General features: G+C 38.1%; 1 protein-coding gene across 1 annotated transcript in view; it reads right to left on the bottom strand.

Moving 5' to 3' along the window:
• Positions 1-1,002: 1,002 nt before the first annotated feature.
• Positions 1,003-17,230, bottom strand: part of LOC139724087 (mRNA-decapping enzyme 1B-like) — a 140,201-nt gene continuing 123,973 nt past the window's right edge. The window contains exons 5-11 of the mRNA XM_071635288.1: positions 10,714-10,831; positions 6,661-6,787; positions 5,865-6,008; positions 4,991-5,166; positions 3,307-3,786; positions 2,105-2,356; positions 1,003-1,071 (exon numbers count right to left, since the gene is read on the bottom strand). Of these exons, the coding sequence (XP_071491389.1) occupies positions 1,003-1,071; positions 2,105-2,356; positions 3,307-3,786; positions 4,991-5,166; positions 5,865-6,008; positions 6,661-6,787; positions 10,714-10,831 (1,366 nt within the window). The remainder of the gene's footprint in view (positions 1,072-2,104; positions 2,357-3,306; positions 3,787-4,990; positions 5,167-5,864; positions 6,009-6,660; positions 6,788-10,713; positions 10,832-17,230) is intronic.

Raw genomic sequence — 17,230 nt, 5'->3', positions numbered from 1 at the left:
CATGTAGCAATGCCAATCTTATGACTGCTCTGCTTCAAGTAACCTTCTATGACCTTCTCTGCTTCAAGTAACAATGCAAAACCCTAACAATGTGTCAGTGTATCAGCAACAAATATGCTGTATAAACTTGGAATACCCTGTGCAAACATTGTTAGTGTGGGAATGCAGTAAAGTATGAAAATGAGACGCATCATCGCAAGTTCCAGTACAGCCAAGAAATGCAAGAAAAATTTCACTCATTTGAAAATTTAATAAGCTATCAATGATGGTATTGAATGAGTTCCTGATTCTGGTAGTCTAAATTACAAGACAGATAGTGCTTGTGAAGTTGCTCTCATTTGCTCTTTTAAAGAGACAAATGGCTTTATAAGTGAACTTGAAATACAGATTGTATATGAAGAATATTACGTTGACACATATCACAAAACCAGTGTGATTGGTTCTCTCATATCAATTCACAAAAATGCACGAACTTGTAATTTTGGATACAAAATCAATAGTATTTTTCATGGAAGCTTTTAAATGGTCCAATCAGTTGGTATGGAAAGAAATTACAAAAATACAAATTTCATTGACTTTGTGGTTTTCTGTTAAAATACCTTTTTCCCAAATTGTTCGTTTATATGTTAGCTTCTATTCCAGTATTTTGATTCATAGAAAAAAAAAGTGTTGCACTTGAGGTTGATTCTTCCTTGACGAAGCAAAAAAGTAATTATAGAAGAAATTTGTATCACATCTACTGTCACAATGCATGCACAAGAAATGTGAGCACTTAAAAACCTTGTTTTTCAATTGTAAATACAAATAAAATTGACCAAAAAATATGGCTGTTAAATAAAAATCTAAAATATGATGCAATTCTCCAAGAAATCCAAGTTCTCAAGCAAGATGCTTTTTCAGTTCTGCTGAAATATGGCAACAATCTAGCATCTATATTGTGGTTGTATTAACACTCAAATCCAGGGATTGGCATGTACAGTCAGTCAGTCAGTGGTGCGTATCTTAGGGTGGGAGACGCTGGGCAGATTTGGCATACGCTGAGTGAATCTTGGTCACGAAGTCATCATCATTCTGAAAGTACAAAGAGAGATCTTGGTGGTAAAATTCAGCAAAATTGGATCAATACAGCTGGAAAGCAGTATAAGGTTAATTTCTGTGTAATTTCTATTTTCAGGCATAGCATGGTTGCCATTACAAGGTAATAATAAGGATATTTTGGGAAAGTCCAGACTCATGGCCAACACTGAAGAGTACCTTTTTATTTTTTATTCTTAACTGAGGCATTTTATATAAAGATTCTTACTCCATGACAAATGACTCCTTGATAATATTTCAACCTGTTCCTTATAGGAACCTGGTATACCAGGGCCCCGTCTTATAAAGCCTTCAAATCAATCACAGGTCCCCAAACCAATCGCAACTTGCATTGCAGCACACACAAAACTTGTGATTGATTTCTATCGTAAGTCTTTATAAGACAGGCCCCAGGTTCCCAAAAATGTAGAGAAGAGTGTCTGAAATTGTGGCCTACATTTATGAATATTTGTGTTTTGCTGAACAGGACAAATTACCCTGATTAGTTTCTTCTGTCAAAATTGTGTTCTCTTTCTGTATAAAAACTGTGTGTATTCCTGTCAAAATTCTCCTTTTCCAATGTAGAAGTGCTCTTGTTTTGCTACAAAACTCATATGAAGAAATATGTAGTAATCAAGACTTAGCTCACTAGATTTTGACTTTCGCTGACCCAATATGGGTGCCCTTATAGTGTATAACAAAAGAGTTTGTGAGTCTAGCGCACGCTCTATAATTCATATCTCACGTCCAATCAATATTTGCATTGTTCAATGGCACATGTAGTTGACCATGGAAAGGGGATACATTAATTGCTTGACTGCTTTCACACAGGTGATTTACCAACCTGTCCATTCTTTGTCTAAGGCAAAAAGAATGTTGTTTAGGGGCATTGAAGGTTCTAAGAGAATTGTTGAAGAACTGGGTTAAGTTCTTGACATCATTTTTTTGTCACTATTTCCTCTAAACCACCTCCTCGCTTCTGACAATACCGTCAAATTTTGACGAAACAAGAGTGAAAAATTTGCCAAACCTGAAGCAAGTAAATCAAAGTCTGTGCCAGCTCCTCCTTGGTGAGTGCTGTCATTGGCCTCCTCTGTGACAATGGATCAGTCTTTTGTCCTGATGCCTGGCCCTGGATGCCTTGGGATGTACCACTCAGTTTGAGGGGTGAAAGTAAGGTGGTGGCTGCTCCCCCAGGCTCAGTAGATGACCTGGCTCGAAGGACCTCTGGTGTAAGGAGGCTTGTGGGAACTCCAGGGATCGTGGTGGGTGGGGATGGTGTCTTTAAGAGTACAAAGGAAAAGGAAAAATGTTTTTGCTACAAAAGCAACACATAAATACTTAATTCATTGTGTACATTTAATTAACATTACCATGGAAGTCTGTTAAATCAAGAGTTTGCTCAAAAAGGTCACAGAATTCAGTCTTTGATTTTCTAGGTGCCCCCCTCCCCCCCCCCCCCCCCCAAAAAAAAAAGAAAAAAAGAGAGGATTGTTGCACAGTCTCACATCTCTGTATACTTTAGATATGATGTCAGGTTTTATGGATTGCTACCATAAAAGCAAGAACATAATGACTGCTCTACAAAAACAGAAGTGGCAGCAACAATTTTGAAAATGTAGCAACAAAAACCAATTGCAATTTCAGACAGCACAATTTATTACAATTCCTTCACAGGGACAGATACCTATGTATACTGTTTGCACTTATATCTGTATACTGCCATCTAGTGTTAAAAGTGGAACAATCATGTAGTGAGTGTTGTGGTACCCAGTGTCAGAATAGTGAGTTTAACTTTACTCGCTTTAATACACGCTGCATACTGAATATCACAATCTGTACAAATGAAACATTTAAAGCGTAACCTAATGTGAAATCTCTGAAGGCTGCATGACCAAAAGGCTTTGCTTTTCAAACACTGACTAGGACATTCTAATTGTCTTGATGTGGTGTTATTTTCTAATTGAAAATGATGGGACATGTATGGAATGGGACATGTACAGTAGCTTCATGGCTGTTCCTTAGTGCCTAATGCATCTACACCTAATGTCAAATGGGAAGATGAAATACAAAGGAAATGTATAACAGAAGGTCACTGTAAGGTCCTATAATTTCAATGTTCATGGTGTCACCAAAGCAATTAAACTTGAAGAGAGTAAATCCCTAATCCATTCATGATTGATTTTGAGCAGACTTCATTCATGGTTTCTGACAAGTTTTAATGAAAGATACCTTTCTACTGTCCTTCGGACCTGGGAACAGCTGCTTCATGGCTGATGGTATCCTGGTTGGTTCTTTGGCGTCTGGTGCAGGCTGCGAGGCCAAAATGCTCGGTGTAAGAGTGGTGGCAGATGGTTTCATCAAGTTCACAGCCGGCGTTGTGCTTGATTTTAACTTCTCTAGCAATGCCTGATTCATGTCCACCTGTGGTGCACTCGACTGCTTCTCCGGTACCGCTGATGCCCCCGGTTGCTGAGGGACACCCTTTTGGGGATCAATGGTGCCAACATCAGTGACATCACCTGCAGGGGGCACCACTGGCACTCCCGCATCTGGACCACTTTGGAGTCTAAGGAGTAATCGCTGGAGATGTTGTGATGACTCAGCACTGGATGGTGCACCGGCGGCGGTACCAGCGGCGGCTGCCGTAGGTCTGCCTTCGGCGCCTCCTCCAACCAGCTGCAGTCTCTCAATGCTCTCTAGACTCTGCACCTGTTAGGTAATGATTGTTCCAATTTCATGAAATTATCAGTCAATTCAACTTGAACACATGCAACAAAAGCTATACATGCATATCACCCTACATTACAGTGACTTGATAACCATGTTGATCCTGCGTATGATATGCACGATGAAGCTGAACTATGACATTGTTGTACCATGACTATTGGAGCAATGCACTTTAAACAGCACTTATGTTCTTGCAGTGGGAAACATTCACACACAAAAAAATTATGTTCAGTTCAATATAATCACATCCTCCTCCCTGATATGGTTCTCACTCTGAAGCCCCGTTTTAACAGAGCCTTTTTACCATAACAATGTCCGTGTAACATCCGCATAACTTGTCTTTACCCTGCCTGCTAAAATGTTCCCCACAAAATGTTGCTTGAATGTTGTCGCGGTAACTTTTGCCAAATTCTACCCAGGGTGATTACCGCGACATTACCCTGACATTACCCTGACACTATTTTGGACAACTCTTCTGTTACAATGCAACTGCGGTAACATTCTCTTGTTACATTCAAAATGCATGGACAACATTGCAGGCAGAGTATGATTGACACACTGTGCACCGATCACATGCATGGACTGTAACAACTAATCTCTATGTAGTTCAGATCAGTGATTGCAACCATGTTTCGTTTACAGACATGCAGTGCATCAGTGGACACACCCCTCTCCAAGAAACCTACCTGGAGAAGTTTTTCAATGTATGCCTGTTAAATGGTATCCCTCAATCTCTCCTACAGTTTTATTGTATGAGGTGACAAATGTTTTTCTCTTGACGTTATTGCAACATTGTTGCGTTAAGGTATGTTAAAACGGAGCTTGAGATTCTAAAGCAGGCACAGGCTGTGGTATATAACAAAACCATAGACAACTCACTTCTTCCACTTCAAGATCTACATCCCTTTGTGTCTGTAATGGAGCAAATTCTTGCTTGTCTGTTGAATTTCTGAGGGGTGTTTCTCAGTGTCTTGTGTTGTTTATGTAGCATGCTTTGTTCCACTACGCAATGCTTGTTGTGATTTATCAATGCATAATATGTAATGTTGCTACCACATCTACAGAACTAACACTGAGCAGACATATGAATTCACTCTGAGACATGCACCATGCCACATCCCCACTCGCCAAAAGCCCTCAAAGACCATGGTGTCTCCATCAACAGAAGTAGAGCAATAATCATCACCTCCATTTTCTTGCCACCGGTGGGACCGCTTTCGACGGCCGTCGTGTGCAGCTTCTCCAGACTCTCCACAGTGTGGACCTGGCCTAACTCCCTGACCACTGGCTGTGACCTCTCATCTGACCCCTGGGACATCAGTCTCTGGAGGACCGGTATCACCTGCATCCCTTCACCTTGACCTGGTAGAGAGGATGACAAAATTTGTCACTCTAACCATGGACCTGTGGGTAGGTATATGCTCTTATTCACATGTCCCTTCAATTAGGAAAATTGATCAATCTGCAATCTCACATTTTATGTCCCTCTCCCCCTCCCCCCCCCCCCCCCATTGGATTATTATCATATTGCTTTTGAGAGAATATTTCAAGACTTTTATACCACCGCAAAAGAAAGAGAGAGAGATTACACTGAGGGTCCTGAAAATCTTTTTGCTGCCCTGTGAGTAATATCAGCTTTAGATGAACAACCTCAAATGTGAAATTGCAAAAAAGTAATACCTATTTGAAACATTTGCATTTTTCATATGGAATTATTTAATTGTGGTTCCATTGGGCATGTGATAACAATTTCCCTAAAATAGAGGATTAAACCTCTCACACTTAGTACATAATTCTTCAAAATGTAACTGACTGTCAGTGACACACTGTTCCAACTTTGTTACGCATATCAAAATGCTGAATACTCCATATCAAGCTTAAATCGTAAAGAAATGGCTTGGCAAGTTATGCCTTACAGAGACATAAAGTTGTTATTTTTTTTTTAAATGAGAATTTAAAAAGAACTTAATAAATAAAGCATCACATCATGGTACCAGCCAACAATCCAGCTTGTGCCAGAGTTTGCACCATGACATTGAGTTTCCATGGCAACCACTCACCAGAAGGACCGGCCTGAGCAATGGATGTGGTGCTACGAGTCTCCTGCATACTGACGGACCGCTGGAAGCGGGGCCCCATGGGACTGGTCTTGGGTTTGGCACCGGTCTTGCTTGGTAGGTTGTCGTCAGTCTTGGCGACATGTCCTGTAATGATACCATACAATGCACTTGACATCATATCATCGATATCTTGAACACAGAGGTGATAATATTTGAGGATGTTATTTCTGTTGCAAATATACTAGAGCTTGAAATAAAAAACATCAATAAGAATATGTTTGATCACAGCCGTATCATAATTCATAAAAGGCTGAATGATTATTTTAATTCAAGATTCCTCTTCTCACTTGTAATATGGCAATGGTAAAGTGTCATAATGTTTAGATTTGAGTACACATATTTAAATGAGGGATCAAATGTAACATTTGGTGTGGTTATTTAACAAGAAAACTCATTCAAATTCATTTATTTTGAAATCTATAGCTATGCGAACATATGGCATCAAAAATAAGCCCTACTGAACATACAACATTGGAGTGTTTAAACCATTGAGAAACATTGGGGAGAGTAGTCTAACATCTGTAATTCAGTAAAATGAGTAACACACAAAATATACATCATTCAAACTTAACGGTCAATATAAGATAATTAATTATGCACAACATTAAACATATAATAGAATATTATCAATTTCCATAGATATGATAATGATTTAATGGGGGGGGGGGGGGAGGGGAGATTTGTGTCTTGTTGTTCTAATGATGTAACGATACACTTTAGATGTCTCTCTTTTTACCTGGCGACAGAGTGCCCTTGACTGGTATGGGCCTGATAACTCTATCTCCTCCTCCTCCTCCATCTCCTCCAGGGCTAATGGGGGCTGGTCCAGCCTCTGACCCACTGGGCTTCCTCTTCACCTCCTGCTGGGACTGCAGGGAGATAAGTGAGGATAGAACAAATGTATAGATACAGGGATTACTTAATTCTATATCATATAGAAACTATATTCTGAATGTATATCATACATTGAGAAGGACAATACAAGATAGATGTTTTTAAATGAATCAATTATCTAACTAGAGAAGCACTCTGAGAGCGCACACCTCCGCCAAACAGCTCATTTCCACCACTGATCTTGTTCTTCTGTAGAGATCAGTGGTTTCTACCCACACATATGTATGCTGAAAATCCCCCAATTTCCAAATGTAGAACCTTTTGTTACGTCATCAATGCCAGCTGCGTGACGTGCCTCGCCCTGGACCAGAAACTAGAGCATGCACTCTAGTGCACCTATGAAAACCTCAAAAATACGCAGCTTGAACTCCAAAGTTCATTGATCCTACCTGCCAAAATATTGAAAATCCTTCATAAAATACATAAAAATTCCCTGATCACTACCAAAATTTAATCATGTGTTACTTATGTAATTCTCAACCTATCCTGCCAGTTTCATCCAAATCCGTTACCAACTTTTTGAGTTATTTTGCAAACGAACAAACAAACAAACAAACAAACAAACAGCGATGAAAGCATAACCTCCTGCCTTGGCGGAGGTAACATGTTTATACAATTGTACATGTGGTATTAACATGCATTTATACACACATATGTACAGTGTTTATACATACTGTACATACATGCATATATCCCACTCTCTCTCCCTCTTTCATAGTGTATGTCGAGTATCCCTTAACCCGTTGAGGACAAGTCCCGAGTATACTTAGGCAAGTGTCTATGACAAATGCGTGTTGTAGCAAAATCAGTCCATTCTCAACAGGTTAACCCCCCCCCCCCTCCCTCCAAAGAAAGAAAGAAAAAAAATATATATATATACACTGGGTCCTGATTCAAAGAAAGCATTATTATGCTCGCTGAAAAGATGCCTCGATTTCACAAAAATCTTATTACAAATGTTGGCAAAGGATGAGAGGAAGTTTCTTGTGGACATATGTAATAATCCAAGATATTTTAAGGTTCTAAAGGAATTACTACATGTTCATAAACCTCTGTCCTCCAAGATTCTAGAATTCCTACAAACATCATTCAGGACCTACCGAGTTTCCATATGCCATGAGTTAACTATCTAACTAGCGCTTGGACAAGGATAAGATGATAGTTTTGGAAAATGAAGGGCATTCTTCAATATTATAGGAAACTGAAACAAAATAAAACAAAACGAAACAAAATCACTCGAGTGAAAGCAGCAATATTAGAACAAATCAGTGAAAATTTGAGAAAAATTGGACAAACGATTCAAGTTTAAAATTGTCAAGGGTTTCGATACCATCATAACTGGATAAGAAAACCAATGTAATTCTAGATGTCATGTCTGGACACCAACAAAAAGAAAATATACAAATGTAAGGATAATTCCACAAACATTTTTATTTTTCATGACAAGTATACATTCCATCGCTTTGATACTGACGCATGCTGAAAGTGATATTACTTCATTTGTTTTCTGAAAGAGATAAGTCAAGTGCTCTTTCATTATGCTAGAATACTGAGTAGTGAAAATATGTTGTATTTTCTTTATATTTCCTCTATACTACTGTCCAAAGATGTCATGAACTGTATAGTCTTCTTATCCAGCCATGATGGCAATGAATTTAAAAATTCATAGCTTTCGAATCGATTGTCCGGTTATCTTTTACTGATGTGTTTTACTAATGTTGCTGCTGTCACTAAATCCACATTCATAATTGGGTTTTGGTTTCCTTTAAGCACAATGTTACGAAAAAAAAACCAACACCCCCTCCCCCAACCCAACAACAATGTACCCATGGATACAGATGGCTTACCCACTCTTTTGGAAAACAGAAGAAATGTTAAAATATTGATTACATGATGTCGTCCAGTCATGGATATTTATACTGTTAATATCACATGTTACATGCACATTGAAATTATGTCATTGTGACATTTTGTCTGCTTTCATTATTGATGTGACATTTATAATGATCATATGTTGTCATCACCAATAAGATTATTGGCTGCTGTGGTAACTAGGTCAATCAATACAATTCTCTTCATAGATATTGGATGTACTCTGTTCATGCCATGATAATTCTCTCTCTCCCACTGACTGATGTTGTATAGAACATCTGTTGCTCAATCCTGCAATCATCCATGAATACCGCCCTCTGGTGGCCACCAAAGGGTTGCCATCTGGCATTTGCCCTCACTATGCATGGAACAAAAGTGACCCAAAGTAAAGCTCTGTACCTATCCCCCAATCATGACACTTGTGAAAGCATAGACCCCACAAATACACGTGTAGATGACATGCACCAGGCTAATGCAGATTGTGAATTTTGATCAAGGGCATTTTCTGTGCATTTGTGTGATGCTAGATTTCACGGTGATATAAAACAAATGCAGAAACAGGAACTGACATATTTGTTTTCAAAGTAAAGGAAGTACAAGCATCAATTCTGTACTTTCCTACAGCTAAAATTACCGCTTGGTGACAACTGGAACTGCAACTACTGTATATTTTCTTCATATATGACATGTACATAAGACGAAAGTGGCTCAGATATACTCCTAAAATAACAACAGCAATCTGACTGTTCTTCTCAGTTGACTGGAATAGCTCTTCCATCTCACGAAATGCTACACGTCTCTACTCTCACTAATGGCCCTTCATTTACATTTTTAAAAAAGTTTGTGGACCTTTATCACTGACCTTTAGGATTTAACAATCTTCCCACAAAAGAAATATTTCCCAATTTATTCATGGTACTCATCACACTGAATAACTTATCAGGGGACTTTTTAATTAGAAGTCATGGAGGAAAAAAGATTACATGCTGGCAATACTGCAATGACCTATTATATTGACTTTCAACCTTTCATCCCTGTCATTTCACATAAAAATAATTGTTACCTCTGCCAAGGAAGTTATGTTTTTGCGCATGTTGCTTTGTTTGTCTGTCTGTCTGTCTGTCTGTTTGCAAAATATCTCAAAAAAGCTGTGAACGGATTTGAATGAAACTTACAGGAAAAATTGATAATGACACAAGGAACATAAGATTGAATTTTGGTTGTGATCCATGAATGTTTATGAATTTTTGAAGTTATTTTCTAATCTTTTGGCAAATAGGATCAAAGAACTTTGGAGTTCAAGCTGCTTGCATTAGAGTTGTGGATATGCACACTAAACAGCTAAATCATAAGAAATGCAGAGAAATTCTCAAATGCCAATTTACTGATAATAAGATTTTAAAAAAAAATCAATTGCCACCTTCTGTATGAATGTATATAAAGTCACAACTGCTGATCTACATTCGGAAAAAGGAACCAGCAGGAATCGAACCTGTCATCTTCTGCTTTCCAGGCAGTGACACTACCACCAGGCTATCCCTGGTGGTCTGCAGTGACAGGATGAACTTAAAACAAATACCCAGTCTGAATTCCATCATTGTTATGTTAAAAAGTCCAAGGCAGACAAGGCTTATTGAATGACAGCAAAAGAATACTGTAAAACATGATATATATTCGCGGCATGAAAATTTCGCGAATTGGAGCCGACGGCCTTTCTCGCAGCATGAAATTTTTGCGAATTGCCATTGGCATCCAATGCATAATGTGCGGGCAAGAACTTTCGCATGCATTTTAATTTCACGGACGTTGGCGCTTGCGAAATTCGCGAAATTAAAATGCATGCGAACATTCCTCGTTTTACAGTAGTATTGCAGAGAGATGAAGATACATGCTATGATAATTAATCTGTCATAGCGCATCTTCACCCCTCTGTATTCACATTCTTCTGTTTTCATTCAAGATGATAAATGTCTGCAGAAAAATACCCCTGGAACTTGCTGGGTTGAAACAAAGGGCACACTACCTTGTACTCATGCTGGGCTTTATTCAGCATCTGCATGATGTCGACTGCCCCGCCGCCAGTGGGGACAGGAATGGGCTCTGCCAGGGGTTTCTTCTCTTGCTTGGCTACGTCCAACAGTCTGAAGAAAAACAAAAATCACATATGACAGAAACAATGAAATCTTCATGATCCACTTGTTTATTCCTGTGTACATGCATATGCTTCTTTGTAGGATGATTCATATATTCATTTGCTAATAAATGTTTCTATGTTTTTTTCAGTCTTTGAATGATGCACTGACACATACATTTGATTGAATTATATTCATTTCATGTATTAATCTGTCCATATAATCCTCAATTTATCTACCAATCAGTTTATCTTCATCTATGTAAATCACAGTATATTTTCTCAACACGGCAACCAATCACTGAATCTATCTTTTATGACAAACCTGTAGATTGATCACAGAATTCTATACAGCTCCTGTTTAAAATGACAAAGAGTCATCCATTGTTTTTTGAAGCAACAGATATGTAGAAATAAGATCATAAAAAACAATCTCATAAATGTTGGCACCATAAACATAAAGGAGTTGTCTGCGGGATCCTGTGAACAATTTTTGCATGTAAACACTGCATAATTGTATTACGTACTATAATATATAGCACACACTGGATGCATTTGACATCAACTCTATTTCAGTGACATCTTCATTCTTTGAAGAGTGAAAGGTCCTTGAAGAATGTGAAGAAGAAAGAGCACTGCTAAATCCATTTTTTAATTCAAATAGATTGTACATGTATTTTCAGGCTGAAGAGAAATCAACTGGAGTTGGTATGTATTACACCCTGTTTTCTGAATCAGAACAGGAGAGAGCATAAATCAAGTGTATTTCACAGTGTTTCCCATGTTATGCAGAAACTGTACTTCTCAGAAAGCATGGGAATGGGTGCTTCTTGTAATACGCCATCAAACATTCTGACAAGTGTGCAATTTCTTTTGCATTGAGTGTGTAAAGTGTATACGTGTATGTATGTGTGGAATGTTAGTATCATATCACATGTTATAAATGAAATGCTACCGTTTGTGTTTAAATCATTAAGTTCTTATTTCTACTTCTACTGTGCAAAAATCATCAACAGAAAAGAAAACAGTGGGGGTTTTTTGGTGACCACATTATGCAAATTTTGTTATTTTGTACGGTAATGTCAATTTGAATGACTGTCTTAGGTATCATTTCAATGAAACTGAATTAAACATTGAATATCAAAGGGGAAAAAAAACCATGTGTATGAATACAAATGGAACACAACTGTTGAATTCCCAAAACACATTTTGATTCTTTCTATATGTATAATTTATTTACTTGGAATATAAAGGCAATGAACCAACTGGGGAAAGGAGGCTGCCACAAAAGCAACAGGCTGCTCTGAGTGCTACTCAAAATACATAATATGCAGACAGAGTCCAGCAAAAGGCACACAACCTTCTGGAGGAGATGCAACGGTGTGATGCATGAATGGAGGAAGGAAAAGCAGACTGTCTGCCTCAAATGAAGCGTAAAAATCTCACCGGGAAACTTGAATCGCAAACCAAAAGACAAGATTGAGACGTATCACTGTGTTACAAATGGTGAGATGGGATGAATAGATTTGACTGAAAGACTGAAATAACAGATGGACTTATTTCATCTTATTTATTCATGTTCATTTTTGACAAAAAAACCCATATATATATATATATATATATATATATATATATGTACAAAACATATCATGTTACCAAAAAACAACAACATGCATATTCTTAATATGACAAGACAGTTATAGTATAATCACAATAAGATAGGTTGTAAAACAAAGATGCACAACATTTGTGCATTACCCTGTCTTCATTTAAGAGATTTTTGACAACACATGTTTCAGCAAATCACACATAGTCAATCTATCACATGATTTATCCTAGTTTTTTTGTTTGGTTTTGTTGTGTTTGTTTGTTTTCTGTCCATGTCTATACTTTGTACTTAAATTAATTATTTTGTGCATACTCAAATAGAAACGAACTTCTTTACAAGGCCTTTTTGCCTTTATTCAAGTTCTCTTTTTCATTTTCACAGATATAATATTATGTACATGATTGAGTATTTTTTTGTACCATATTGTAAAATTCAATACTGTTGTATTGTTTTATCAGAAAATGAGATAAATACACGAATTGAATTAAATTGAATTGAATTTAATATTTACTTAATAATGATGCATATATTAAAATGTTGAAAGAGAAATGGATATATTATAGTAACATGGAGGCGAACCCAGGCAGAAACACTAATGAGTGGAGGGGTTGATCCACAGATGGAAGAATGGATAGAATGTGTGATATAGAAACAAAAACTATATCATCAAAATACTGTAAAACAAGGAATGTTTGCCTGCATTTTAACTTTGCGAATTTTACGTGATCCAAGATTTGTCAAATTAAAATGCACACAAAAGTTGCTGTCTACATTACATGCATTGAATTCTAGAGGCAACTCGCAAAAAATTTCATGCTGCATAAAGCCGTTGGCTTCAATTCACAAAAATTTCATGACGTGAAAATATCTTGTTTTACAGTAAGTTGTCAATGATAAACCGAGAAACAGATGAATAGTTCACGGATGGACTTGAAAAAATGCAGAGTAAAATTTGAGAAATAGTAACAAACATATCAAGAAGAAAGCTGGTTGCTGTGATAAATGAAATATGGGTATAAATAATCTAAAAATCAGAAATGCAGAAAGACAGATGATAGTCAAAAAAAAGATGGAGGAAGGGAGGAAGAGAGAACGGTGGAGAAAGAGAGCGAGAGAGAGAAGGATGGGGGGGAAAAAGGCAGAGAGTAATTTGTCACATAATTACAAGGATACAAGCCCTGTCACAGGCAGGAATGGATTAGTGCAGACTTGGGAGAGGAAAGCAGATGTTTCCACTTCCTGTTTGGGGGAGAGGGATAACTCAGCAGCAACAACAACAACAGCAAACCAGCTAGCCAAGCAGAAATGAGTTATCCTCCTCACAAATTAAATTAAAGAAAAAAAGAAGGAAATTGCAGCATATAGATTTTCTCCATTTTTTTTGCCATTTCCTCACAATGTTTCTGCAAATAATCAATTTTATGGATATCTCCAGCGATGAAAAGCATTCCAGCAGACACTGAGGGTATCTGTTACTCCTACACGGTGAAAGCCTTAATTGGAAATCATTGTGATTGTCCTGGACATGAAAAGACTATTTTTTTGTAACTTAATAAAGTGACTACCCATGTACTCACCTGGAACTTTAAAAACAAAAAATCAATTTATGATCCTTGTGCGATGTGACGAGGATGTATCAAACCCTCTTATTCTACGACAGCTTATTTTTGCCATTTAAATCACATCAAGAAAAAATATATATGAAATATTTCATTCACTTTCGGTCGACCAGACCCCTGGGAATTTTTAAATTATTTATCACAATTTAAAGCCATCCCAAGTTTGAATTCAACAATAAAATGTGATAGAATTGAAGGATGACACTTTATAGAGTCCCATCAATGCCTATCCATGTTAGCATTTTGTTTTTCAGCATTGGCAATCAGGATGAAGCATGAGAAGAATCTTGCTCAGCTCTGTCTAAATCATAACTGATAACAAAAGTGTACATTATTGCATCTACTGCCTGATATGTCGATATCCCCAAAACTTTCAAGATAGGTTCATGTATCCTTGTAATATAATCTTGGTTAAAATACCAGATAAGCATAATTATATTTTGGTGATATAGAAAAGTTGCACCATGCCCAACAATGCACTGCATACTTTTGACAGGCACGCTGAGTCGGAATCCACCAATTTTGAAAGCATTCTTAGCTAATTCCCTTCCGAGACTCTATGAACTTCATAGACTTTGCATAGGGCAAACTGGCATCCATAGGTAGTGACTCCTTTGTCTGGAGTATATGTGACCCGCTACAACAAAATGGTCCTAAAGTCGCGCACGGTCGAAGCCGTGAAAATCGAGTTTGAAGTTAGAGCATCAAAATTGGTCAAACTTACGATTTTCTGAATTTGACATATTATTAGAGTCTGACATGTCTTCTATCATCTGTCGAAATTTTGAAGCAAAATGACGAAAGGAAAGACCAAAAAATATCGTTTTTCTGGGCCATGTTTTTTTGGCGTTTCAACGAAGCAGAAACTGGTTCGAACATTTGGATTGAGCGCCACACATAGGCTCCGCCCCTAACAACGACCAGAGTGATCTCATTGGTCAGTTTGCTGCTTGCCGCTAACCGAAGCGTGAAGCTCGCACACTGCCCAGTCAACTGGTGCTTGCGGGTGGGTTGTGCTATGCCTAGCCGCTTCTCCTGACATCCTGGTCACTGATTGGTCGGTGAGGAGACCGCCGACGCTGTGTTTGAATGAGCATTTCGGGGGTTGCTAGGGCTTAACTTCTATTGTCCGGAGGTGAAATACTGACTTGCGTGTCTCTTGATTGTGATTGCGTCGCAAGGAGAACTTTTAGGGCGCTTTTCTCAAAACAGTGATTTCCCAGACGTCTTGACATGCTCTCTTTTAAACATCGATATCTCCGCAGTCGATTATTTTTATAAGACGTGTTATATGTCAATTTAAAGCAGAAAGATTAGGGAATTGTGTCACGCAATTTTCAAATAATCGACCTCGCCCGACTTTAGGATCATTTTGTTGTAGCGGGTCACATGTTTCTGTGACAAACACACCAAATGGTTACCCTTTTATGCAGCGGTAAACTATGCTTCATACAGTCGCTGGATCTTACACTGTACTTGCAGAAAACATTGTTTGGGGTCTATCAGAAAGGTGGGCTCAAGCAGGCATGGAATGATAATGGTAACAATATCAGCCTAGCTTTGATTCTGGAGCACACACATATGTATGTCAGAAAATTAATCATTCTCATGGCTGGCTGACTGAGAGATGCCCCCAAGTATTAAAAAAAGAAATATGTCTGATGTAATTTAAAGAATATCTTCAAGTTTTATTACATGCTCGAAAATTCAAAATTGTGCTACCCTGCTGCACAATATTAACTACAAGATGAGATATTGTTTGTGAATGAAGACCTTTAAAAAATAGGAGGAAACAGAGATGCTTCTTGACAAGTGATTGCCAACCACTCAGACAGACAGGGCATAATGTTACCCAAAGTCTTTTCGTAAAATGCTGAATCAGTGAATGTCTTGCAACCACCAGAGTGCATCTGGTGTACCCACATCATAAGATGTTAAGTTTCTCTCACAATCTTGTTTGTTTCTTTCAAAACATCTTTTAAGCCTCTTTGAGGAGAAATAATACCAAGGAATTAATTTCTTCATGCTATCATTGCTGTCACACACTCGTAAGTGCGGGTGAAAGTTATTCACCAAAGAAACCATTATAAAAAAACTCCAAAACAAACCAATAAACTAACAAATGAATTTTGCTATTTTAAAGCTAACAGTCATTTAATGCACACTTTCCATCTTTCATGCTCTCCACTAAGGATTAAAAAAAGAAAAACCCATGATGTCTGCACTTAGAAAAAAAAGAGCAACTCATTGAATGATAATTCAAACAATAGTCAAAAATCACAATTGAATCTCAACAGCACTAATAAACAAACATAAAAAATCTATACACTATGATCCCTACACATCTTAAAACAGTGAATGTTACTACGGAAAAGACTCTTTCTTACTAATGATTACCAGTCAATATCAGCAGACTGACACTCGACAAATGAAAGCAATGTCGCTGGATTCCGAATACACATGATTTCCACTCTCCCCCCCCCCCCCCTCCCCTTCCCCATGTGAATTGAAAAGACATATTGAGGTAAAGGGGGGCTGGGATGCTAACATGCGTGCCAGTTTGGAACAGCAGCTACGATACGATGACGTGGGAAGTGAGGTGTGGTGGCGTTCTTGCGCTCCAGCGACTTTCCTCCCGTCGCGAATGTGCGCCCGCATCGATACATCGATGAGCCACGCTTCAGCCCGTTGCCGGCGTCAGAGGAGACGCTGTCCTCCGGCAGGAAAATAGTGTCCCCCGCTTCATGTTATCTATCACATCGACCTTGCCTTTTAACATGAGAGCACTATTGGAGAAGAGCTTTGCAAAACAAAATCTGGCAAGCAAATGCTACAGTCCTAAAAATAAACTGCCTAGATTGCCCTTCTGAAAGATAAACAAGGACTGATTATTCTGTGTTTTTTAGTGTAGCTGTGATAAAAAAATCATGTGGCATACAAACTCAGGTTGGATTTGAACCAACAATCTCCTGATTACTGACAGGCATCATATCCACTAGACCATAAAGCTTCTGTCTGACAGCCAGTGCTGGTTCTAATCCTTCAGCATGTAGCTGTACTGCGTTTTTATTTAAGATTAATGAATTCTTACACCTATTTGTGTGTGTATGTGTGTGTGTGTGTGTGTGTGTGTGTGTGTGTGTGTGTGTGTGTGTGTGTGTACGTGTGCGTGTGTCTATAT

This window comes from Diadema antillarum, unplaced genomic scaffold (genome assembly GCF_040938485.1).
Source record: "Diadema antillarum isolate AM-2024a unplaced genomic scaffold, OU_Dant_1.0 scf00000207, whole genome shotgun sequence".
Lineage (NCBI taxonomy): Eukaryota > Metazoa > Echinodermata > Echinoidea > Diadematoida > Diadematidae > Diadema > Diadema antillarum.
This window is presented reverse-complemented; position numbering and strand designations above follow the sequence as displayed.